The sequence below is a fragment of the Orbicella faveolata genome, unplaced genomic scaffold, assembly GCF_042242905.1.
Source record: "Orbicella faveolata isolate gen_17 unplaced genomic scaffold, um_ofav_v1 contig_35, whole genome shotgun sequence".
NCBI classification, from domain to species: Eukaryota; Metazoa; Cnidaria; class Anthozoa; order Scleractinia; family Merulinidae; genus Orbicella; species Orbicella faveolata.
The window spans coordinates 11,616,149-11,641,303 of record NW_028301564.1 but is presented as its reverse complement, the minus strand read 5'-3'; the positions used below and the strand labels follow the sequence as shown (position 1 = coordinate 11,641,303).

The 25,155-nt window shown below is 38.5% G+C and overlaps 1 protein-coding gene and 1 long non-coding RNA gene across 2 annotated transcripts; one reads left to right on the top strand and one right to left on the bottom strand.

Annotated features, from left to right (window-relative positions):
- Positions 1-619: 619 nt before the first annotated feature.
- LOC110057597 (uncharacterized) lies at positions 620-17,929 on the bottom strand. Its single transcript, XM_020764190.2, has 3 exons — positions 17,539-17,929; positions 14,141-14,542; positions 620-2,012 (listed from the first exon to the last, which is right to left on the bottom strand). Exons 1-3 carry the CDS (start codon positions 17,579-17,581, stop codon positions 1,663-1,665), a joined length of 795 nt encoding a protein of 264 aa, XP_020619849.1. The 5' UTR covers positions 17,582-17,929; the 3' UTR covers positions 620-1,662.
- LOC149103286 (uncharacterized) lies at positions 5,527-9,486 on the top strand. The gene is made up of 3 exons (XR_016202115.1): positions 5,527-5,772; positions 6,712-6,746; positions 6,888-9,486. It is a non-coding gene; the product is annotated as an uncharacterized LOC149103286 (long non-coding RNA).
- Positions 17,930-25,155: the final 7,226 nt, after the last annotated feature.

Genomic DNA, 25,155 nt, shown 5'->3' with positions numbered 1-25,155 from the left:
CTTTTTTTTCTGTGTATGGCTAATAAATGAACTAAATTTTAAACCTTTAATCAACTAGCGAGGGAAAAAAAGCTAGAAAATGAGCTGGAGTATCAACTGAACTGCTGACTATTTGCAAAGTTAAAAAGGGTTATGTAAAAGAAATTTAGGTAAAAGCTTCCCTTAAACCAGCGGCTCAAAACAGTCGCGCCAATCCCGTTTCCAACAGTATGAAGTGACTACGCGTATTGCTACCCCTCTCCTCTCCCAACCCCCCCCCCCCCCCCGGGGGAGATGAAAGTCCACTGCAGATTTTATATGGTCCAGGCGCCCTAGCAGTGTGCTTGTACTCACTCCTGGGAGGAAAGAGATAGCGTGAGAGTAAAATGTCCCAAGAACATAACACAATGATCTCGGCCAGGGCTTGGGTCCCCGTGAGCAACATGTCACCGTGTCGGTCAAGTAATTCATGGCTGCCAAAAATCAGAGATCTAAACAATAATATGACAGCTTTCAAACCCTTCTAGACCGATAACATAAATGAGTGTTACGTGGTTCGCATTTGAGTTATCAGCATTTGAACATAATTTCAAGGGTGTGTTTTATATGTTATACTGTTTCTATGACAATAACTGATGTCTCTAGGTAGAAGTTTTATTTGACTCTTACTTGAGGACGATATTGAAAATTGTTCACCAATAACTGGACATTTGTTTGATTTAAATTACACAGGTTCAAGGTTCAGCGCTATAATCTCAATAGGCCATGTTCGTATTCTCGGTATTGGACTGGAACTAGCTTGCAACTGAGGTTAATGCGGGAGTCTTTTCAAATGCAAATGACATTAATTTCTTTTTAATGATATTCCGCCCCATGAGCCTCCATTGCAAGCTAGTTCCAGTTCAATACCGAGAATACGAATATGACCTACTATCCGTACAATTTATGGCGATCAAGTGGTCGGACTGAATGGTTTCATTTACAGACTCGAACAGTACGGATTCAAAGAACAAATTAATCAAAAGGTGTTAAATGTAAGGACATTTTTTGTTTTTTTTTTTCAATAAAAGAAAATTACAGAAGACATGCCATCTTGACTTGAAGTGTGTAGCCAGGCTACTCTACAGATAATGTCACTCCTTGTGACTGCACCACACCAGGCGCGAACATATAATGTTTTTTTTTTTTTTCATCTATCGGTTATTCTTACTTTTAGTAATATTTATAATATTCATCTGCACTTTTGCCATTTTTCGTTGCAAAATGAAGCACTTGAGCCATCCCGATTCTTGTAAGTCTTGTAATACTGTGCGCTTACTCGCTACTTTCAGTCTTATCTAGCTTACGAAATGTGTTGCTTAGCAACATCAATGAAGTAATCGGCTGACAGCAAGATTGAAATGAAGATGGGATTCTTATCGAAGAATTTTCTCATTCCGCGTAGGAACCTGCTGTTGTACTTTTCTTGTTTATCACGTGTAGTCTTGATCATTCGTGACCGAGCGTGTTAGTGTTGAAACGTTTATGTAAAATTATTTAGGTCTCACAGTTCATAATTCTCGCTCTCTTTCAACTTTCGTCTGCCATCAGGATTCCCTTCACCACCTCTTGCTGCCCAGGCTGAGACAGTGGGGATGAATATCTATTGTTCACTAGTTCCCCGCAATTCGTTGGATGAACTCTTTACTCCACAACAGGCGCAAGATTTTCCCGCGCTAAAGTGCCGTGCGATTGCGATTGTTTCCTTTGATTTTTGTAGCATGAAGTCCCTAACTCTTGCTCTGAAAATGATTGCTTGCGCGTGTTTGTTCTTTCCACCACCGGAGAAAACTGAAGATCTATGTGTTCCTCTTGTGTAGCCGATGCACCGCTAGGGCGGTTCTGTTCATTTTCTTGGTTTTGACATTCATTAGTGTTTTCTTCGTCACAATTTCTTCTCTTTCTTTTCAAGTAAAGAGTTAATAACAACAAGATCATCATTAAACCAACAATGGTAGACACACCGGCAATAACAAGTACTATTGGTGGAGAATCTGCGATGGAAAAGAAATGAAGATAAATCACAAACGATGAATTTCAACCTAGCTCCATAGGAACATCTGACCGACTCCCTAGTAACTGATACTGTTTAGTGCCAGGACCTCCTGAAACTAAACACTACTATCATGAGCAAATACCATTGACAAGGAGCAAAAGGGAAAACTGGTTGTGGATCTCTCTCATCTCGCCCACTCGTATGTTTCATCGCATCAACCTTCAGGATTTTAAAGGAACTGAGAAAGAACAAGGACATAGTTATACTTAAACCTGACAAGGGAAATGGCATAGCTGTCATGGACAGGGACGCTTACGACGCTTATGTCAATCCTGCAAACGTGCAGACCGGCCCGGTCAGCTCTGATGGAACTTCTACACATTTCTACAAACTCCCTTATTTGGCCCTTTCTCTAAAGTTGCGCAGATTAAATTAAGACAGCTGTTTAAACGTTATTACAAAACTGATGTAGATAGCAAGTTAGTGCCGTGCCGCAGAGTCTCCGTGCGCGTGTCGCTTATAAATTAACGTGTGCTGGCTGTAATGCTTGCTACATTTGCGAGGCCACGCCACATTTGTACACGTCTCCGCGAGCACCTTGTGTCGGACGAGGCTTCGCATGTTTACAAGCACTTGAAGTAATCAGGGACTTGTCGTGACTCGTGCTCTGCAGAATCTTTCACGATTCCAGATTCTGCTGCCTTGAGTTTTCAAGTTAAGATAAAAGAAGCGCTGTATATTAAGTGGGAAATTCCAACTCTAAACTAACAGCTGAGGCATTTAGATTAATCTCTTTCCTTCTACTACTATTACTACTACTACCACTACCACTACCACTACCACTACCACTACCACTACCACTACCACTGCCACTGCCACTGCCACTGCCACTGCCACTGCCACTGCCACTGCCACTGCCACTGCCACTGCCACTGCCACTGCCACTGCCACTGCCACTGCCACTATCACTACCACTACCACTGCCACTGCCACTAGTATTGCCACTGCCACTGCCACTGCCACTGCCACTACCAACCACTACCACTACCACTGCCACTGCCACTACCACTGCCATTGCCACTGCCCCTGTCACTATCAGTGCCACTGCCACTGCCACTACCACTGCCACTGCCACTGCCACTGCCACTGCCACTGCCACAGTCACTGCTACTACCACTACTACTACCACTTCCACCACCACCACTAGATCATTGGATAATGCAATTCGAAAGTTTTCATTGGCTTAGCCATCATGGGTTATGAGCCATTATACCATGCTCTACAAATATGGTAAGCGTATGCGTGAATATTTGGGGCGTTTTTATTTTTCTTTTAGTCTAGTTTTCTATAATTTGGGAGCGTTTTTAATAAAACAATTATTCCACTCGTGCTTGTTGGATATGAGATGATTATAGTCATCTATCATCTCATATCCAACGCGCGCTCGTGGAATAATTGTTAATTATAACACGTTTAACTGTAATGGAGAGAGGACACGAGAGGATAACTAAGAGAGTTGGCTCTTCTTCAGTCAAATGAATCGTTTTAAATCTATTTATGGTATGCGTAAAGTAGAAATGCGGAGAATATGACTTGGTCACGCTCAGGAGAGTCATAAATGCTCTAACAGACCAAAAAAAGAAAACAAAAACAAAAAACAAAAAACACTACTTACAATGAAAAATACTTACAATACAATGCTACAGTACAACATTTATCTACTACTTACTTGGTTATAGTTACAGTACTTACATTCCAGAAAACTTTTTCCCTTCCCCCGATTGTATGCATATGATATTATTTAGGCACGATTAACCCCTTTTATAGTTTTTACTTGGGCTTCCGTAGGAAAGCCCGAGTCTTAAAGTGCTAGCGTTTTGGTCGCCAAAAGGGGGATCATGGTCCTAGGCGTTCCATACGTAGACCATGGAAACTGGGAACGAGAAACGCGACATAGCTCGCTCTCCGTGACAGAATGCGGTGTTTTGCGAAGAACGTTTTAGCAAGAATCGCGCCTTATACATTCATCTCACATACAAAGATGTCGATCGTTTTCAGAAAGGGTCGGTCCACGAATTATATTGCTTGAAAGCCAGCCAGGTAAGCTATGTTCACGCTCGAAACGTTCTCGTGAGATAACACTGAACTGAGCCGATTGCGGTATGAGTTCAATCTACGAAAACACTGGCAAAAAATAGGCAGTCAATGACGGTATGTGGCTACTGCTGTTATTATTTAGAACATTGCAGTAAAACAAATCATACTGCAATGAAACGAGCTAAATACGAAAACGTTTTTGGACTCGTAGTTCATTAAAAACGTGCGACTTGTTACTTGCATCGCGCAAAATATGTCGATCTCCAAAGTTGTAAAGATAAGACTTTCGGTAACTTGAATTAAATATCTTACCTCCAAGTTAGTTGGCTTTCTAGTAGGGTGCAGGAAAAAAAAATAACGTGTGAATTTGGAGGCACATTGTGCGGGAGAATTAAACCCTCGATTGTGCGGGGAATTGTGCGGAATTATTGACGAACCAATGTTCTTGTCAAGTCCTAAGGAAAATCTGCATTAACGATAGCTTAGCCAGTTATTTCACTAGTTGTTCAAATATATTTAGCGGTCTTAGCAATTGCCAATTCTTATTCTTTTAGAAAACTGTTTCTGACTGCAAAAGAAAATCATGTTGCGTGACATGAACTAGACGAGCATGAAACCAAAATAAATAGCAAAACAGAATGCCGCATCTTCCCTTATAAATGAGAGTCCTTTTAGCCCATGGATGACGTAATTTACGTCATCCATGAGCTTAGTAGGCAGTCCAATGGCACTCACTCACTCATTCACTCCATTCTGATTAAGTTATTCATTAAATCCGGATTAAGCATTTTTCTCCTACCTCCCCTGCTAGGTATTGTTTTTGTCTCAAGGACTACTGGGGATATGTGTGATTGGTTTTATGGGGGTACTAGAAAGGCGTAAATTTTTGTTTAACAACATGGCGGAACATGGCACGGAGGTCGGAGATGGGTTTTTGTTCGATCTGTAAACAGGGATTCCTTCGTGGGTTGAAAAATGGAAACTTTTTACGCTAAGGAACACTTGCTACGACAAATCGACGATCCTTGCATGGAAATCTTGAAAGCTACAATGTCTATCGACCGTGGTCCGAGGACGAATCGACGGAATCGTTTAAAAATGTTTTAATATCACTCGGAGGAGGAATGAAATGAATGCCGTGTTGTATGGAAGCTAAGGTAAGTCTTCTTGTTGTATCGTTTTTTTCTTTAAAAACTATGTCTATGAGAGCACTTTTGCGTACTAGTAATATTAGATTCTTTCGTTCAGAAACTGCTCGATTCCGAAAGTAGTTATCTGAAAAAGCACTTCTAAACACAAAAGAGCTGACGTTCGCCATTTTGTGTCATTGTTAGATGTTGCCTTTACAGAGTTGATTTCTGTCTGTTGGCGATTTATATTATCGATCAGTAGTATGGTTGTAGTTTGTACTGGAAATGCTGATAACAAGTCCCTCGTGTATATATCCAGCCTCGTATAGCTTTGAAGAAGCTTACGTCGAGTTCAAAATAAAGGTTAGTAAGAAAGTTGAAAGTGAAATGAGCAGACTAAGAACACAAGCAAGCCTTGTTCCTTTGGCAGAGTGTTACAGACCGACAATTCATCCCAAACAAAAACAATCTTGTTTCAGAATGTTGGATCTCTCCACCTCTGGCTCCACCTCCACATACATGATGTGCGAAGTGAGTACAACACTCAAAAAACTGATGTCAACATTTTTGTTGAATCAAAACTTTGCTTGTCAGATAGAGATGATGCATATCAGCTTCAGGAATTTACGCTTTACAGACTTTAGCCAGTCTAACATAAGAACTTTCTATGGAACTGCTGTGTACCTTTTAATGTTTTGAATTGTATTAAATTCCATACGGATGTAACTTTAATAATTTAGAAATTACCGTTATGGTTTTAACCCAACCAATTCCAAATATTCATGTCATTGGTATCTATCGTTCGAAAACTTAAGTTACAATTTCACAGTTAATTCATGCTCTTACTCATCTACACAACTCAGTATTAATAGAACCTACAATTCCAACTGTACTGCTTGGGGATTTCAATATTGATCTAATGTAGGCAAATACAGAACAAAACGCTCTAATGAAATATCTTATAACAGACAAAGGATACACTCAGTTGATTAACCAGTATATTACTGACTACCATACACAGATAGATCATGTACCCCAAATTATGTGCACAATCAGTGGGTGATCATCAGCCCATTTATATAAATTTCCGTGAAAGCTGTTTGAATATGTTTCACTATGTATATCATACGAGATCATTATAATTAATTTAGCTGAAGGTGAAACTTGACATACCAAATAAGTATCTAAAGGTATCAAGCAACTATTTGAATCACATATAGAAAACAGTCAGAACATTTATTGGCAGACACAAAGAATGGTTTGAATTTCCTGAGTGTGCTTTTTATGTTCCTAAACTCCTAGTCCTCATAGAGTTTCAAAATATATTATTACATGTAACTCTACCAGAATTTGGAGATGCTATGTATAAGAATAAATTTTTCAGGTTAAAGGAATTATTTTAGCTCCAATGTTTCTTGAAGGAAAGCATGCCATTCATAACTAGCATTTTCTTTCTTAAACCCTTTCCAGAAAAGCAAGAAATATCACTTGGACACCACATTTAGGTAAGTACCCTATTTTTATTGGGGTTGGGTACGGAGGCAAGGGAAAGGGCAGCAAATTAAAGATCTACATCTGTAATGTTTCTGCATTCATTTTTATACCCTTTTAAAATATGTCACTATTATCTTTATTGTGTATTGCAGGTGAAGCAAGTTCTACTATTGTGCATATGCAAATAACCCAGAGGAACACTGTGGTAACAACTACAGTATACTATAATATGCAAGCGACAGTAAGCAGATGTTAATAGTAACAACACCATTACTAATGCTATATGTGTTTATCAGCTGCCAAAAATAATAGCTAAAGACTTCATAGAAACCGGTTTTAACAACACAAGTCACCCTTAAGACTTCATGGAATTAATCTGAGAATTACAGATAAATGTGGAACACTCCTACTTAGGAAGGGAATAAGATGCTTTTAACACTTGTGTTAGCTGCCACTTGAGCTGTCGAAACTCATTCTTTGCAAAAGACATTGGTTACAAGTACATAAAATGGCTCTTCAAACTGCACGCCGTAAATCCTTGAATTAGCGCCCGGGGCGCTTATTTCATATTTAGGAAAAGACGAGGGGGCGCTTATTTGACTGAGGGGGGCACTTAATGAAGTGGGGGCGGTGGTTGTGCTAATTCGAGGATTTACAGTATAATTACGGAGTTGGAAACACTTTGGAACTTTGTCCATGTAGGTTTCTTAAAATTAAGAATGTCGACAAGTGAAATCCACCTCAACTCACTACACCTGTCAAAACTTAATTCAGAACCTACAGCTTTACAGTGGAATACAGAAATACACCTTCAACGTAAAGTTAGCAGCTCCATATCGTGTTCATATACATGAACATATACATGTTGAGAAACATCAGTCTTTTATATTAGGACTACAATTAAAGGAAAATCATCATCATCATCATCATCATCATCTTTATTTAAAAACACGGTAAATACATCAGGCATTAGGAAAATACTAGACTCAATCATAAAGGAACACAAAAATAGAATATGTTAATCTCTCTCTATTAATTAAATACAAATCTTGCAATGTTTATTTGAAGTATAAGCTATCCTAACTGTTTCAGGTTATACCTGTTGAATTTTCATTCAATTCTTAAAATGGTTATCATGCTGTACTTCTACTACATGTGTGTCCTGATGCTGTAAAGGGATTATGTTATTTACAACTCAGCCAAAAAATGTATAATCTGATCTGCATGTATAGGAGTCTGTTGGCTACAATGTATCCTCTTAGCTTTTATGTGCTACATTATGGTACTCAGTATTTCAGTGGACTTAAAAAGAAAGAAAATGGTCCTAATAAAAGCAGTGTTCAACTTGATTTTTGTTGTTGTACTCTAGCTGTTGAAATCTATTTCAAACATGTAATAAATAATTATTTATTTTAAAACGATTTTACCAGAGAACGAATTCAACCACCTAAAGGATATGTGTTAATAAACAACCATATTTAGACATCAAAACCTATCCATCACATTTGACCAACTGATGTTTCTTTTCCTGTTTTCCACTGCAGTACCAAGAACAGCTCTACAATGATCAATTCCTCTTCTCTTTGAATTCAACTACGTTTTCTTCATTCATCCAATAGGCCATTTCCGAGTTGCCATTTGCCTCTTTGTCAAAACGAGTCTAAGTACAAAACCATTCATATGACTTCCGCCTACAGGTTCATTAACTCATTTTTATGTGAAAGGTTTCGCATGGAGACTCGTTTTGAAACAGACAAAAGGAAACATTCATCCATGAGCTGCTCACAGGAGCCTTTGATTAAAAATACTTCTGCCTTGATTCAACAAAAATATGTAGCTTGAATATTTCTTCATAAACTGCGTTAAGGGTCGCAAATTCTTGGAAGTTATCCGCAAAATACACAACTTGAAAGTTTATGCAAATTATGTGCAATGCAATTGGAGCCTAGTCACAGGGCTATTATTTTCCCGAAGGAGTTTATCATGATTCGTTTTGGCTCTCTCGAAAGGGATTATTCGCTGTCTAAAGGAGATATGACTCTTAAAAAGGGTTTAAGATCCCAACACGGCAAAGATGTTCAGCTCCACAATTTACTGGGATCGCCACGACCAGGAAACAAACTTCGTACAATTTCTGCTAGCATGTACAAAGTAATCGCCATAAGTTGTACAAAGACCTCGAAAATTCTTTGCAAACAACTTCTCCATCAATGCGTAGACAGCTGTGCTTCATTCTTGAACCAAAATGGTTTAAACTCACAACTTGCGATAGGATGAGGAGGATACTCAACGAAGCAACTTGAATAGTAAATATCTAAGGGAACCCTTGTGCTAAAATATCCTGATTCTTTAATTTGCTTTTATTGTGTCCAATACGCGTTTTCGTATAATACGATTTGATACTGTGGTACGAAGCCCGAGTAAACGCTCTTAGAGTTAGAGTTACAATAGAGTTAGAGTTACAATAACCTCTTGGATTTCTACCTTACTAGTTACCACATGCTGTTACATAATGCTGGTGCACACTTTTTAACGACTTAATGATTTTGTTTCTTGTTGATCTGAAATATTGTGTCTAGATTTGGGGGAGCATGCTCATGATAAGAAGCGTGTACAAGATAAGAAACAACAGAGAAAAGGGAAAAGGAACAAGGACACAAAAGAACACAAGCTACTAAGGAGGCCGCCAGTCCAGGTGTAAGGTTTTGGAAAAATAAAGAGTAAAATTAGAAAGAGAATTGAATGGCAAAAGGGGAGCTGCAAAAAAAAAAGTGGATTGAAGTCACAGTTCATTTGAATAGATTCCATTTCGAATTGTATTTCTTAACAGTGTTTGTCTTATAAGCATAACATTTTTCGATTTCCTGAAACTTAAGGAAAGTTTGTGAAAATACTTGTAAATTCGGGAGGGTATTCTTTATTTTCGATGAATAAATGTGATATCTGCCAATTAGAGGTGCATGGTGTAGAAGTATATATCCTCTGTACTATCAACTAGTCCCAGGTAGATGGTAGGGTCAAAGAAAAGTTCTGTGGCTTTATCTGATGCTGTATCAACCAGTGTTGGATGTTTGCAAATGGTTTGAACGAATTCACAGTCCCAGAAGAGATGAATCAGGCTTTCTTTTTTTTTGTTCACAGAAAGTACATATGTCTGTTAAAGAGATACCTATTTTATAGAGATAATCAATCGTTGCAATTCTTCTGTGAAGAAGCTTAAATTGGAAAGTCTGAGGTTTGGTTTCTTTCGTGCAATAGAAAGGCAAAATTATGACTTATCCCATTCTATAAAGTTTTCGTAATTTTCGCAGTCAGCTATCCATTTACTTTGGCTTTTATCAGGTGATGAAGTGATTCCTTTGACAATTAACTTATACGCCTCATTGTAAAAGCTTGAGGACGATAGTAACTTTTGACTACGAGTAAGTTGGTCTTCAGAGTTCATCGTAGCCTGGTCCTGAAAACACTTTTTTACTTTTGCCAGGGCGGAGACTACACCATAGTACTTTAAAAAAGTAGTATTAACTTTGTAGCGAGTTTTAAAACCCTTATACTTTAAAAAGTCAAACTTTTGATCTAGCAAGTCTTTGGCCTGATTAACTCCCGCACGAGACCAATCAGAATAAAAGATTGGCCGGTTTTCAATTCTTTTAAGGGAGTTGTACCAAATCGGCGCATTGCCGAAGTGTGTTGGGTTTTCTTCATGGATTAAATTTGACCAGATTTCGATTACTTCCTTGGTAAAAGAGTCCTGAATGTTTAAACCAGCTACATCAGCTTGCTTCAAATTACCAGTCAGAAGTAATTCACCGTCGTGTTGTTCAATAAAAAAAGTCAAAAAAATAGTTTCCATTTTGCTTGATTGTTGTCATCAAGATACTTCTTTACTCATTTTGATTTCAGAGCATGATTGAAGGATCGAATGTCTAACATTTTTAATCCACCATCTTTACATTCGTTTAACATCACACTTCGTTTAATTTTATCCCTCTCCCATCCCACAGAAAATTGTACAGAAGTTGATGTATTTCTTTCAGATAAGATTGCGAAGATGGCAAAGATGACATGATGTAAACAAGCTGAGATGCAGCTAAGCTTTTAATAACCGTAACTTTCCCTAGGAGAGTTAATCTTCTGAGCTGCCAGCAACTTAAGATTTTAGAGATTTTTCCCTTCTTTTCCTGGTAATTTGGCATGACAGCTTCTTCCTTGCTAATCGAAAACCATACTCCAAGGGCTTTGACCTTCCGAGAACTCCACTTGATGTTTTGATTTATTTCTAGTTTATCCGTTCGGTTTTTAAAAGATCCAATCCAGAGTGCCTCGGTCTTCTCGTAGTTGACTTTTAGGCCTGACAATTTGACGAAGATATTAAGAACAGCTTCGCCTAAATATCAACTAGACTTGGAAATAGCGAAAAAATCGAATTTCTTCAAACTCGCCCACAATGAAGCCCTACGGGCACTAGTTACAAAAATATCGTTTTAAGTTCGATAAATCAAAAAGTATTTTTTTCCGCAATTTTTTCGTTTCGATGCCCCAAATCGGCCAAAATCCATCGAAAATGAGCGGCATATTCAGAGGCTCGTAAACTCAAAAGCAAAAATCTTCATTACAAACTGATTGCACGTCGTATTTGTACTTCCTTTCTTGTCTATTTAGAGCTAAATAGATCGTGATTTGATTAGAACTTAAATATTTGACTTATTTTTTAAATTAACGACCCAAGACAGCTTTACAAGAGGTCTACATTTAGCCTATTTTCAAATGCTAAAAAGGCGTTCTGGTACACGGTATTTCCCAAAATGACTAGTTTGGTCTGAAAGAGCATTGTTTCTTCTTCAAATTAGTGAAATAAAATTTTTGGGTAAATAAAATCGCGAGCGCTGAGATAGCGAACTAAATACAGCACTTCTTCCTGAAAACTTGACCTTTGACCCGAGCGTAACGAAACCGATTAGTGCAAGAAAACCCGGAAGAAAAGCAAACGCTTCGTTATTTTGAAACAATTTCTAGTGATATCTCTCCGAAACCATGATTGCAAGAAACTATTTCCAGCTATGAAATCTTGCAGGGTCAAAGAAGGAGCTAAAGGGCGCATTTTGACACAATAACTTTGTTTGCTGACAATTGAAGTCAATGATCGTTAACGAATTCCAGTGAAATTTGCAAACTTGAAGTATGTTAGTCGATACTTACCTGAATATTTATATTTATAGAAGAGTCGTCTTCTAGGAGTAACCTTCAAAAGAAGCTGGACCCAGATTTGGAAACCTTTAAAAGAAGAAATGTTTAATATTCCGTGACCTGCCCGATGTTATAAATTCCATGCACATGCCAACCGCATGTTTGTCGTAAAACCAACTGAACTCCACTGACAGTTTCCATGGGCAACCCCAAGATAAACAATTCCCAAAAATGTAAAGTGAAATTGGCTGTCTTCATGAACAGTTAGAAGCTAGAGTCAAGTTCCATTACCTTTAAAAAGTGCTTGATTTTATTTGTTTGCGTCGACTTTGTTCACTACTCTCACGTTCGAATGCCGCGAATCGGTCACGCCAAAACAGTGCAGACCGTGCAGACTGCAGACACTTGTTTGGGCTTTTCATTGTGACTCTTTTTTTTGGGTCTAGTTACAAAATAGTGTTAAATATATCTGAAAGTTTGTCATTTATCCACAGGCTGCACAAGCGCAGTATTTGACTTTTGATTCAATAGACAAACGCGTACAAGACTGTGTATGGGAAACTTACTCAGTGTGCACGACCGATACTACGCAGTATGCGAACGTGACAGTAACTACTGAGTGAACAACTTAGAATCAAGCCCTTTTAAAAGGTAATGGAACGTGACTCTAGCTTCTATAACTGTTCATGAAGACAGCCAATTTCACTTTACATTTTTGGGGATTGTTTATTTTGGGGTTGCCCATGGAAACTGTCAGAGGAGTTAAGTGAGTTTTACGACAAACATGCGGTCGGCATGTGCATGGAATTTAAGCTAATTTATAGCAGCGGGCAGGTCACGGAACATTAACATTTCTTCTTTTAGAGGTTTCCAAATCTGGATCCAGCTTCTTTTGAAGGTTGATCCAAGAAGACGACTCTTCTATTAATATAAACATTCAGGTAAGTATCGGCTAACATACTTCAAGTTTACAAATTTCACTGGAATTGACTGCAATTCAATTGTCAGCAAACAAAGTTATTGTGTCAAAATGCGCCCTTTAGCTCCTTCTTTGACCCTGCAAGATTTCATAGCTGGAAATAGTTTCTTGCAATCATGGTTTCGGAGAGATATCACTAGAAATTGTTTCAAAATAACGAAGCGTTTGCTTTTCTTCCGGGTTTTTCTTGCATTAATTGGTTTCGTTACACTCGGGTCAAAGGTCAAGTTTTCAGGAAGAAGTGCTGTATTTAGTTCGCTATCTCAGCGCTCGCGATTTTATTTACCCAAAAATTTTATTTCACTAATTTAAAGAAGAAACAATGCTCTTTCAGACCAAACTAGTCATTTTGGGAAATACCGTGTACCAGAACGCCTTTTTAGCATTTGAAAATAGGCTAAATGTAGACCTCTTGTAAAGCTGTCTTGGGTCATTAACTTAAAAAATAAGTCAAATATTTAAGTTCTAATCAAATCACGATCTATTTAGCTCTAAATAGACAAGAAAGGAAGTACAAATACGATGTGCAATCAGTTTGTAATGAAGATTTTTGCTTTTGAGTTTACGAGCCTCTGAATATGCCGCTCATTTTCGATGGATTTTGGCCGATTTGGGGCATCGAAACGAAAAAATTGAGGAAAAAAAAAATGTTTGATTTATCGAACTTAAAACGATATTTTTGTAACTAGTGCCCGTAGGGCTTCATTGTGGGCGAGTTTGAAGAAATTCGATTTTTTCGCTATTTCCAAGTCAAGTTGATATTTAGGCGAAGCTGCTCTTAAGTAGCAAAAAGGATCTTTCAATTGAGGACTTTGTACCGTCCAATATAAGCGTGGTATCATCAGCATACAGGCTTATTTTGCATTCATTGTCCGAAATTTGAATACCACGAATTAATTTATCTCGTCTTACTGCTACCCCCAGGATTTCAGCGCATATTAAAATAAGAAGGTAAGGGGACAGGGGACAGCCTTGACGCAGACCTCTACCTAGATTAAAGAAATCTGAAGACCAGTCATTGTTTTGTATACTGCTGCTAATGTCAGTATAAAAATGTTAATGAAATATAAATGTTAATGAAATATTACTTCCTGACAGTGAACTTGAACTTCAAAAATGCTACGCTCCTAAACTTTGCCACAACATCTTATTCAGGTTCACACATACAAAACAGTGCTTGTAAGGGAAATCTGTAAATCGTGACATGAGCCCATGTCACGTAAAATCAATCAGCCTCACCTCTCACAGCTCTGTATGTCGCTTTGAACTTCACTGACCTATATCGACTTGCTTTGAAGCTCACCCGCATTTGACTTCCAATAGTAGAAATCTTCTCAGGTCTTGCGTGACCACAAAACAATCCAAGCTGCTGACTGTCACGGTGCACGCCGTCACGCACTTCTAGATAACTTTCGTCCTCCGTCGTAGAGCATGGCTGCGAGTTTCCAAAGTCGAAGAATATAAATTCCAGTTCAATAGAGTATTTTCTTGCCACGTAGATATACCACGTGCATTGAATATCGTCAGTGAAGAATTCTGGATAGCCAGGACTTGCGAGTTCGCCCTTCTGGGCATTCATCTCAATTTGACTGTTTTCGCCTGCTGTGTTATTTTTTGAACAGTTTGCAGAGGCTCTTTTCACTGTCAACACACAAAAAAAGTTGTGGATAAGGTGAGAAAAAGTGGGCCACTTAACAAGTGATGATGGTGGTATGGAGAACAGAGAATAAACAAATGACTTCGCGGATTACTGTAAATTACACCGCAGAGCATGTTGAAAGAGTGACTGAGTTGCGTCACGTATTGTTTGTTTGTTTTTCTATATAAAAGGAAAAAAGAATTATTAAACATCACACCACATCTTCAGCTAGTTAGGAAACGAATATTCTCTCATCCGCGAACCAAGGAAAATTAACTATACATGTATTTATAGCCAAAGATATTACTTGTGTATTTCGTGAAGAGAAGTTTCTGGTTATTTCGATCATGACAAAACAAATGACAATGACAAAACATCAGTCTTGTGAGCCATTGTAGGTGGATCCAGTATTGTTTCTTTTCGTCTGTTTTTAGTATTTTGCGTTATTTATATCCGGTGCATGAACGAGAAAACCTTTCAGTCTGAAACAAAAACACAAGGCTTAAATTGTCCCAAGATCCCAACAGGTGTAAATTCTTTCATCTCTCCCATTCCATGTGAACAAACCAAGAAGACTATTGCCTGGGTTTCCAACCCCCCGCCCCCTTCCCCGCACACAGTTAAATTTTTGGCTATTTCTCATCTATCAATTACAATTTCAGCCCCTTTCTTATTTATCAGTGGATTTTTATTATCAATCTCAGATGTCAGCTATCAGTTAAACAAGCCCGTCATTTTTCGGCTGGCAGTTAAATTTTTCACCGATATTCCACTATCAGTTAAAGCCCATCCACACCGTCTTATATTACAGGTTACTGTAGCCTATCTGCCCATTATTTACAGAAGAATTCCCAAGTTAAGGTGAACAGGTATTTGTTTTTAAAACAGAAATGCTATTCATTCAAGTCAACTCTCGATAATTAAAATTATCGAGGGCACGATAATAAACTAAAAGGCAGAAGTCAGGTCAATTATCTAGAGGATGTTTAATTTATTTTTATTTTATTATAATTTTTTAAGGTCAAGCATTTACCAAAAAAAATGATAACATTGTTTCCGCAAGAGTCGCCGACAGCTGTCAGATAATCGGCTTTGCGGTTCCACTAAGTTGTCGTTTTCTTTTGCCAACTAAAATCTTCCTTACATGTCTTAATGCTGCTCACACGCAATTCTTTTAAAAATCTTGTGTAACGATCATTCTCTAAGTTCTTTATAGCATCATAACAGATAGAAGTAGGAAGGTGATGAGAATTAGGAAGCTCAAAGAATAATATTTTTGCAAATCTTTGCTTTGTTAAAAGATTAAAAATCGCTGGAAAATTTCGAGCATTACTTTTTTCCTGTTTGAAGGTAGAAAAGGGAATTGGAAAGAAGGATGGACTACCTACAGTCTTGAGTCAGTTTGAGAAAATTAAAAATGTACCTTGTCTATCAACCGAAACGACTCATATCGGTGTGTTAATGTTCTAACAGACCCTTCACTGGATTGAATAATATATTCCCTTTACTGACTGTCGCACGATTCGTTTATTGTCGGTTCTGATATTTTCTTGGCACACCATTCTTCTGTTAATTAATTGATTAATCGATTTTCTTTATTATATATCCATCGCCTATCATCTTAATAAGTGAATTAAGTTTATCCTAAAGGAGAAATTAAAGAATAAATACGTGATATCGAAGTTATATATTTTTCTCCCGATAAAATGCAGCGTTAAACGACTGTATTTAGAGGTCGGGACATTTCCTTTATCGATTATTGACAAAAATTCTCAAGGCGCCAAACAGCCGCAAACATGAGTAAAGGAAACCTCATTTTCGATTCAACTTACACAACCTATTTCGTCAGAGCAGTAGGAGTGCCTGTAATACTCGATTCTCAATCAGTGAACATGTGAACATAGTTTATAGGCCATTTAACTGCAGACTTGAAGACGGCAGTTAGCTAAGACAGCCAAATACTCCGCCAGTCTCACTACCCACGTCTATGAAAAGAAATGAGATCCCCGTTACTGTTTTGAACTATGACAATCACTAAGGTTTTAAATATGCCAGGATTTATGTTAAACAAAAAGCTTGGAGTCTTCGTGAGAGATAAATACAGCTAAGTGCTTCTCTTGAAGATGGCGTTTTGACGCAAATTAAACAAAAGTGTAAAGGGAAATGCTGAGAGCATTTTAGCAACGGTGAACGAGATAGCTGTTCCCATTTGCCATTACCTAGCAGAGTCTGAATGGCACCAGAGTAAGTTTTGATTTGCCTAAACCCCGTGTCTTATTGTCCGATATCACGTTCTTGGTCAAACAGTCAAATTTCGGTATTTTTGGCAGGAGATAAACCCTAAATCTTTTGCCCTATTTCATCCAGTAAGTAGAACGTATTCATTCGTTTATCCTGGGCGAAAAAAAGTCCGGGAAACAGGAAAACGTTACTATTTCCTGTTTTTATCTGTTTGAAACACTCACAGACCGCAAATGACTCTCTCAAAGGAACAAAAGCGTGAGAAATAGCGATTTATCTGAAACTGGCCTAAGTGGCCATATGTTGAAAACTTTCCAGCTCTTCGATGTTCGTGTTACTACTGAGAAGATCTTGAACTACTGTATTTCAGTCAGATGTGCTCAAGAACTCGGAGATTTCTCAGTTGACTCCGTGTAAGGTCATACCAAGCAAGATCACTGTGTTGTTGTAATTTTAAAACCATTGTTTGCCTACGAAATTCCAAAAGCGTTAACTATAGCTAAGCAACACATGGTGTTGTCAAAAGCGTGCTTGTTTGAAACAAAGAAACGGAGTTTCAGTTTAATTAACGACTGATGCGTTATAACTCTAATAAACTCAGCTGATCAATAATTTTGTGACCTCTTCGAAACCTGTTCGCAGCGTTACGTTCTAGTGTGTTATCTATGCGTAGGAGCTCGAAGATTATGATAACCTATGGAAGTCAAAGAAGCACACTCTCAAAGCGAAATCACCATTTGAATGAGTCAGTACTTACTCAAGCTGATCACGGCAAGAATGAGAAGGAAATGAACATGCATCTCTGGATATTCGGCGATTCGTGGGGAATTCTAGGCTTATTGACTCCTTGCAAACCATCTGGCCATAAGAATCGCTGCCTCCAGAGACTTCATGTCGCAGAGAAGGTCACAGAAACTCGATCTCCACGATTAAACTCAAAAATAACTTCTTTCACCTATGCAAACAAATTAGGCAGATTGTTTCTAGAGACCACCACAGGGCGAAGGACAAAATTTAAAATTCTAATTGTCTTCAAGTTGACAGCGACAAAATAGAATTTCAAACATCGCGTCATATAATGCGACACTCGTGGTTACTGGATTTCAGCGGATCAAGCGAAATGTACACCTTAACTCAATCACCAACTAGCAGCGCACAAGAGCTTTCTCTATTTTCCGTTTTATATGTTTGACAGGGTGACCATCAACAAGTTGACATGTCTTGTAATGCCAAAAATAGCACGCTTTTTAACCTCAATTAAGAATCAAGTCCTTTATTGTATTTTTAATATACTTTTGCTTATCTCAGATCTCCGGCAGTCGTTTTGCAAAGTTTGTCATCGCGAGTTTGCCATTAAGCTCTTTGTTATTGTTATTATTTTTAAAGAGATTATTTGATTCGACATCAAAGATGACGAAAAGTCGAACTTCAAAGCTGCCGAGGAGATTTTAAGAAGCTTCTTTTTCTTTCTTAATCCAAAATGAAAAGATTGTTTAGTCTTTCTTGGGGATTGTGTGAATGCAATATTCTTACGTTGACCAACTTTAGCTGGCCTGACTGCAATGAACTCGTTCTCGAGCTTTTATCGAAGATTGTGGAACAAATGTCTTGAACTGTGACAATTTTAGGTATGTCAAACTCTGTTTAGGTTGCCCGTAGATCCATTTCACGGTCTTCATAATAAACAGACCGGTTTTACAGAATTTTGAAATACGGTGCTGAGTGCACTGTCGAAAACACTCAGTTCGTTTTAAAGAGAGGGATAACGAGTTTGCTCAGAGCAAAAAGCGTGCGGTCAGAGTTGTGCCAAAAAGGACTTTTTTAACAGAAATACCAGGAGTTTTTAAATTCGTTCCATTAAACCGCAATTTGACAGCAGTCACATCAGTTCTACACGCTACAGAGTTAGAGCTAATCAAAAACATATTAAGAATGACGTAACTGTCAGTTAGTGATAAAGGTGCGCGAGGTGTGATTGACGCTGTATGTCCACAGACTTGAACGCCTGGCCTGAAGGCCGGATATATATCCCGATTGGGTTTCAGCCCAGAAAGTTCATTTATGCTCAATTATTACGGCTTCCTTTTGAGTCTTAACTTTAAAAGTACCTCTACGACTTACTTTTACCGTGTAAGATAACAGTGGATTCAGCCCAAAAAAATGTCCCGGGGGATAGCGATCTCACGTAGATGTTAATGAAACTTTAGCCAGAAGAATTCTACCGATCACTTAAGTCATGTCCCGAGAAATTTAGCTGCTAGGAAATTTGTAATGGGGCTAAATATATCATTTGGCTGAATTTGGGTATATGCTATTTCCGATATCTTTTGCTCGACTTTCTTAGTCTCGACATAAGATTCAAGATGTCATGAAAGTGTTCTAAGCGAAACACCTGCATAGGCGGGATTTAAGCCCGGGTTGTAATAATTTGGGATGCTAGATTGTAAACCCACCAAAGTTTTTAGACTTGTTGTTGTTTTGGAACTAAGCAACGAAAGCACGTTTACTTCTTCTAAAACCGTTTTTTCTTCAGTCACATCGATAGGATATGGATAAAATCATTTCGTGACTTTCAAGAGCCCTGTCACTGGAGTCTCATCTCTTTCTTAATCCGCAGATTTTGACTGCAGAGCTCCTGTGGGGGGTACTCCCCTAAAATACCTGTAGTAGTATATGTCACTCGACGGCGTTGGGATTTTGGGACTCTAATAAATGAATGTTTGTAGCGGTTGATGCACTTAGCTACAACTAGTTAGTTTTCAGGCATGCCACTTAAACTTAAAGAACGGGGAGCGAGAATGGAGAATCCAAATAGGCCTCATCCAATTGAAGTTACCTTTTGCTTATCGTTTAGGGACCGTTCATTTTTTATGAGGGAGGGGGGGCTGGTGGGATTTGGGAAACCCCATTTAAAAATCGCATGACCCCCCTCAGCTTACCAATTTTTTCACATGGCCCCCCCTTATAGCGGACATTTTTTTGGGATGACCCCCCCCCCCAAAAAAAAAAAAGTTGAACAAACAATATTTAGATTTCAACTTTTTTAATATTTCTCTTTTATCCCCCTACTTCACGTTATTGTGCTCACTATGAAGACAATATTTACAATCTCTATACGACAGAGAGCTGTTGTTTAAAAAACAAATCAAAAGAAAGAGAAGTCAATTTAGGATCTCCTAGTTATGGCTCGCCCTGAGCGTGTGGCATTTGGCCTCTAATCGGCATCTTCCTCATCTGAATTGATGAATGCAAGAGTGATGTCACTTGAGTCATCTTCTCCCCCAGAGTCAATGGCATCACTGTCATACTCATCATTGTCACTTTCATCTGTTTCACTGCTGTCAGCACTTGCCCTGTTGTCATTTTGTGTCAATGTCCTGGCATTTCTCAGTGTTGGTGGGCCAGCTCTGAGAGGACTCTTCTGCTGCAAGCATGAATGTCTTACAATTGCCTTTACTTTCTCACTCTTGCTGCTTTTCAAATGCTGCTTCAGCCCGTGGTGGTTTGAGTACTTGTTTAGTTCTGGAACACGTAGCTTTTTAAGCTTGGTTAGATCTTCGCACAACTCAGTCCAAGGATAATCCTCCTCCCTACTTAACTTTGCCTTTTCTTCTGCTCTCTTTTTCCTTTTAAATTCCAGCACTTCAAGATGCTGAAGATAATCCACCACAAACTTCGATTTGACAATAAACTTATCTGCAAATAGAGCAACGCTCTCTGGGTCAGATAAAACCAGCCTGCCACTTCCATGCTCGTTCTTCTTTATATTGTTAATCCAATCGGGGAAAGAGCGCATTACTACATGAGCATCATGAAAGAGGCTCATTCCAAAATGCGCAATAATGGCGAAAGCGACGAGTCGTTTAAGAAAAGGTTTACAGCTGAACGATCCAGGCAGTTTGACATCTTACAAGCAAAAGAAGCAATTTTTCTAGGTGCGGATGGCTGTTCAGAAAGGGCGAGTGAGTTTTCCATGCAAGGGTACCAGTTGAAGCCCAGTGATGGAAGAAAACTGAACTTCTCCATCAAAGAGCACAGAGCAATGGTGGAAAAGTTGAATGTCATATTGAAAGATGTAAAGGAACACGATTCCACACTCTTTCAGTCCAATGGGCTTGCTTTAAAGCAGGGCGAAGAATTTGCCCACAGTTTTAATGTAAAACAGATCAAATGTACAGAAGCTAAGTTGACGAAGGTCACGCAGGACATGGAAGCACTAGAAAATAAGAAGAGCAATTATAACAGCATATTCAAAGGCATACTCAAACAGCACATCAACAAAAGGAGAAGGAAAAAAGAAAACCGCAGAAAGTCAAATGAAAGAAAGAGGAAGCGGACTGAAAACAACGTCCAACGAGTTTATGGAATCTGTGTTGGAAACCCGCTAGGAAATGATCCTCCACAATGCCTTGTGTACCCTCCTAGAACGGCCGTCCCGGTAGAGTATCTTAAAGTTGAGGATGTTACCACGTCGATATTTAGAAGAGATGGGCCATACATCGCACAGCTCTTGGAAGGGAATTATTTCACCAATGCTGCAAGAAGCAGAATCACCACCAACCTTGAGCGGGAAGTCAGAGATTATGTTTACACCTTCATGTACCCTGAAGAGTACACTGACGGAAAGCAGTGCTGCTTCTTGCAGCATTGGTGAAAGAGACTCCCATAGCAGCACAAGCGGCGACGAAGAACTCGACGACAGCGGAGATGAAGATGAGTGCCAGTGAAAGTTGCATTCGAAAATAACAGTGTTAAATACTTCTTTTCAGTAGCTACAAATGCTTTTTGTCGCTAAACGTTTTTTTAAAGCAGAAGGAATGTTTGTAATAAATTTGTATCCTGCCTTCTATGTTTATTCTATAGCAATTTTTTTGATATTCAAACATTATGCCATTTTAAAGTTTTACTAAAATATTTCACGTGACCCCCCCTTTTTCCCTTATTTTTTTGGGATGGCCCCCCCTCGAAAGCCATTTTTTTTCGCATGGCCCCCCCCCCCCCAAATCCCACCAGCCCCCCTTACCTTATAAAAAATGAACGGTCCCTTAGCCAAACGAGTCCTGTTCCAAAACGTTTTATAGATTATGAAAAATAGTTGATTTGCACGAAAATTAACATGTTGCAATTGGTGAAACCAACTTCCATATCACTAGCTATACATACAGTTTCTAATCGTTTTGACACAGAGGCAAAACTGAAGTAGCTCGCGAACAAAGTATCAGGAGTGATTGTAAACCCTCCCCACTCATAACTCAACGTCAAATTTGTTTTACATATATAACTTGCTTGAAAACTCTGCTTGCTTTACATAACTTCCATTTTTATTGAATTTTTCTCCGAATTTGCTTACTGCAGTTCTATGTGCTCTGGGTTTGGAATTTAATATAATAGGCTTAAAAGCTTTTCTTTTACGTCAAAACTAAAGTACCATTACTTTGTTGACCATAACCTACCGCCCCTCTAATCTGCTAACAGAGATCACTGGAAAACAAATACCTTTATGTTTGGTGTGGATGATTTGACAAGCAAATGCAACAAGCTTTTTTGTGTGTGTTGCTTCATGGCGTATCGATCGGCTGTATGAAACACAACAAATACCAAAAAGTAGATCTTCCTTCCTATACTACAGCGAAATGACATCACGTGAGTACTAAGAAAGATTTCTTATCTGGATTTATATTTTCTCTAATCCTGATTCCCGACAAGACAAAAATCTTTTTGTTGACCCTCTTGTTTCAGCAGATAATTTTTTAAGACATTAAGGTTACCATAAGCGAGAAATCACTTGTCCTGTTATCACTTGCTTGATTTCAAGATGTGTGGTCGAGAGTATTATTTGCATACCATGTCTGCTTCCATAGCCTCGACGTCTGTCAGTTGAATCGGGTTATCCTGCATCTTTGCCACTCTCCTTTGTTCCAGTACGTTTCTAACGGCGGGTCAGGAGGGGTCGGCTCGGAGTTCCGCTGTTTGCTGAGAATTGCATGTAAGGTCTGATCCGATGAACGGAAAAAAAAAACTCGGCCCGTTCTTGTTACTGACGTGACACACGGCCCTCCGTCTAAACTCCACTCCCTCTTAAAGGGACTTAAACAAGACTCAGCTTCGCCGCTTTTCTCTCTTATCCATGTATCTTGATGGTTTTCTTTTTTAATACAGGAATGGTTGATACAAAATTAAGTGTAATAAATTATCATTCTAATTACTTTAATCCATTGCTTTGTCAATGTTAAAATTACCAATAGGACGATTTTCACTTGAGTGTCGCAAAATCAAAACCAAAGTAATCACTAACCAAATACAAAGAATAAAGACAATCCAATGAACCAATCAAAACTCGCAGTAATTACATGTACCTGATGCATGGCGCGGGAAAACGTGGGAGAACGAGTCACGATTGGTTTTGATTTCACTTCTAATAATTACAATTACAATTTCCTTAAATGTGATTGGTGCATAGACTGCTATATTTTGCTCTAATTAATCTGCAAATTTGTGCCGGATAGGACAGTGTAATCGGACAGTTGGCTGTAATCGGACACCTGTAATCGGACAGTTACATGAGCCAATCATTTTAAGTCCTCTCCACTAAATCCACCAATCACGACATTGATTACAATCACTGATTGACCAATTCAGGAGCCTGACTCTGTAAAATTGTGGAGGCTGCTTTGAAAGAAACTTAACAGCCATTTTGCAAGCTATTCTCCATACTTTTAATTATGATATTAAAATACCTCAAAAGCTCTTTTTCAAATGAAACTTTTACTTTTATGGGAAATTGTAATGGTTATGATTAATTGGTAACAGGACATCTTGTCGTCCAATTTAGTCCGTAATCATACTCGTGATTAACAAATCGGACTCCCGCTTAGAGGTCGTCCGATTTTGTTAATCACTAGTATGCTTACAGACCGAATTGGCCTCCACTCGGTCCTATTACCATTGGATAAGAAAGTCGTGGAATTTTTTAAAGACAAATGTAGTTGCGTAGTTGTTGAAAAACCAATTACTTTTCAACCTCAAATGAAAACCGTTCTATTATCTATTATTATTATTATTATTATTATTATTATTATTATTATTGTCGTAGCTTAGGAAACGTGGCTTTCTAACCACACAAATCCGAACAACCGATGGTTGTTGAAAACTAGGATTGTAGACGATTTTCGTGTACGGGTCTCTGGTAAATTTAATAGGTATCTTTTTTAAACCGGGTCGTATCTAATTTTTATCTCAATGCGCAGAAGAAAAATAGAATGTTCAAATTCAGATGTCAAGGGACGAATTCTAATCACATGCCCGTTGTTGAAGAAAAAAGACTAGACTACACTAAAACTTCGATATGACGAAGGGCCAGGGGACTGGCAAAATATGTTCCTGATAACGAGGTTTCGTTGAATCGAGGTTCTTTTCTGTATATTTCACTATTACTAGGGCGAAGACTATCGTTCGTTATACCAGGGACTTTGTTATGTAGAGGTTCGATTTTCCACTGAACCAGTACAATTGAGACTAACAGTTGGTTCAGAATCCCAGCCCAAATGTTGCCCAAATCCCATTTCCAAGCCCATATTTTGCCCAATTCTCAGTCCCATTCCCAATTTTTGTTTGTGATTCCCAGTCCCTATGACCAAAATCCCACTTTTTTCCAGAGAAGATAAATAAGCAAATCCCAGTTCTCATCTCAGTTACCCCTTCAGACCCCTGTAAAGAACCAGGTTTAAAATACATTAGAAATGCGTTTGTCTTGACCGAGACAACACCTGTTAGCAATTGATGATTGATCAGCGGCGCTTTGCGTTAGACCATTGACAAGGTTGAGGTTTCTCATTAAATAAGTCTAAACTAAATACATCGTTGATATGCAGTGTAGTCAGGATTTGTTTGTGTGCTCTGTAAGTTCTTGACAATCTGAGTCAACATTAACATATCTTTTACGCTTTTGAAAAATAATTATTTAAAACACTATCAAAAACACCCTTTTCGGTTTTGTTTGCCACGCTGTTAAACCATTAGCAATAAAAGGTGCTGGCCAGAAACGCTTTTCAGTCCAAATTCGATAACTCTAACTGTTGTTTTTGTTTGGTTTGTTTTCAGAGACATTTACCTCTGAAATTTTTGTTTTGCTTTAGAAGCATAGTAAATATATTGATTAATTCTTTTAATTAACAACAAACAGTTACGTCTGTTATCAGCGACTCGTTTCTTAGTTTGGCAAAAGCCGCTAGTTCTTTATTGCATTATACTTGTATGGCATTGATTCATCTGTTCCTTTATGCTTACAGAGTCGCCTTTTCCAGACGGTCTGACCTCCCTTTGCCGATTTACAACACGCTCGCTTTTCCTCGCTTTTCACTACACTTGCCATAAC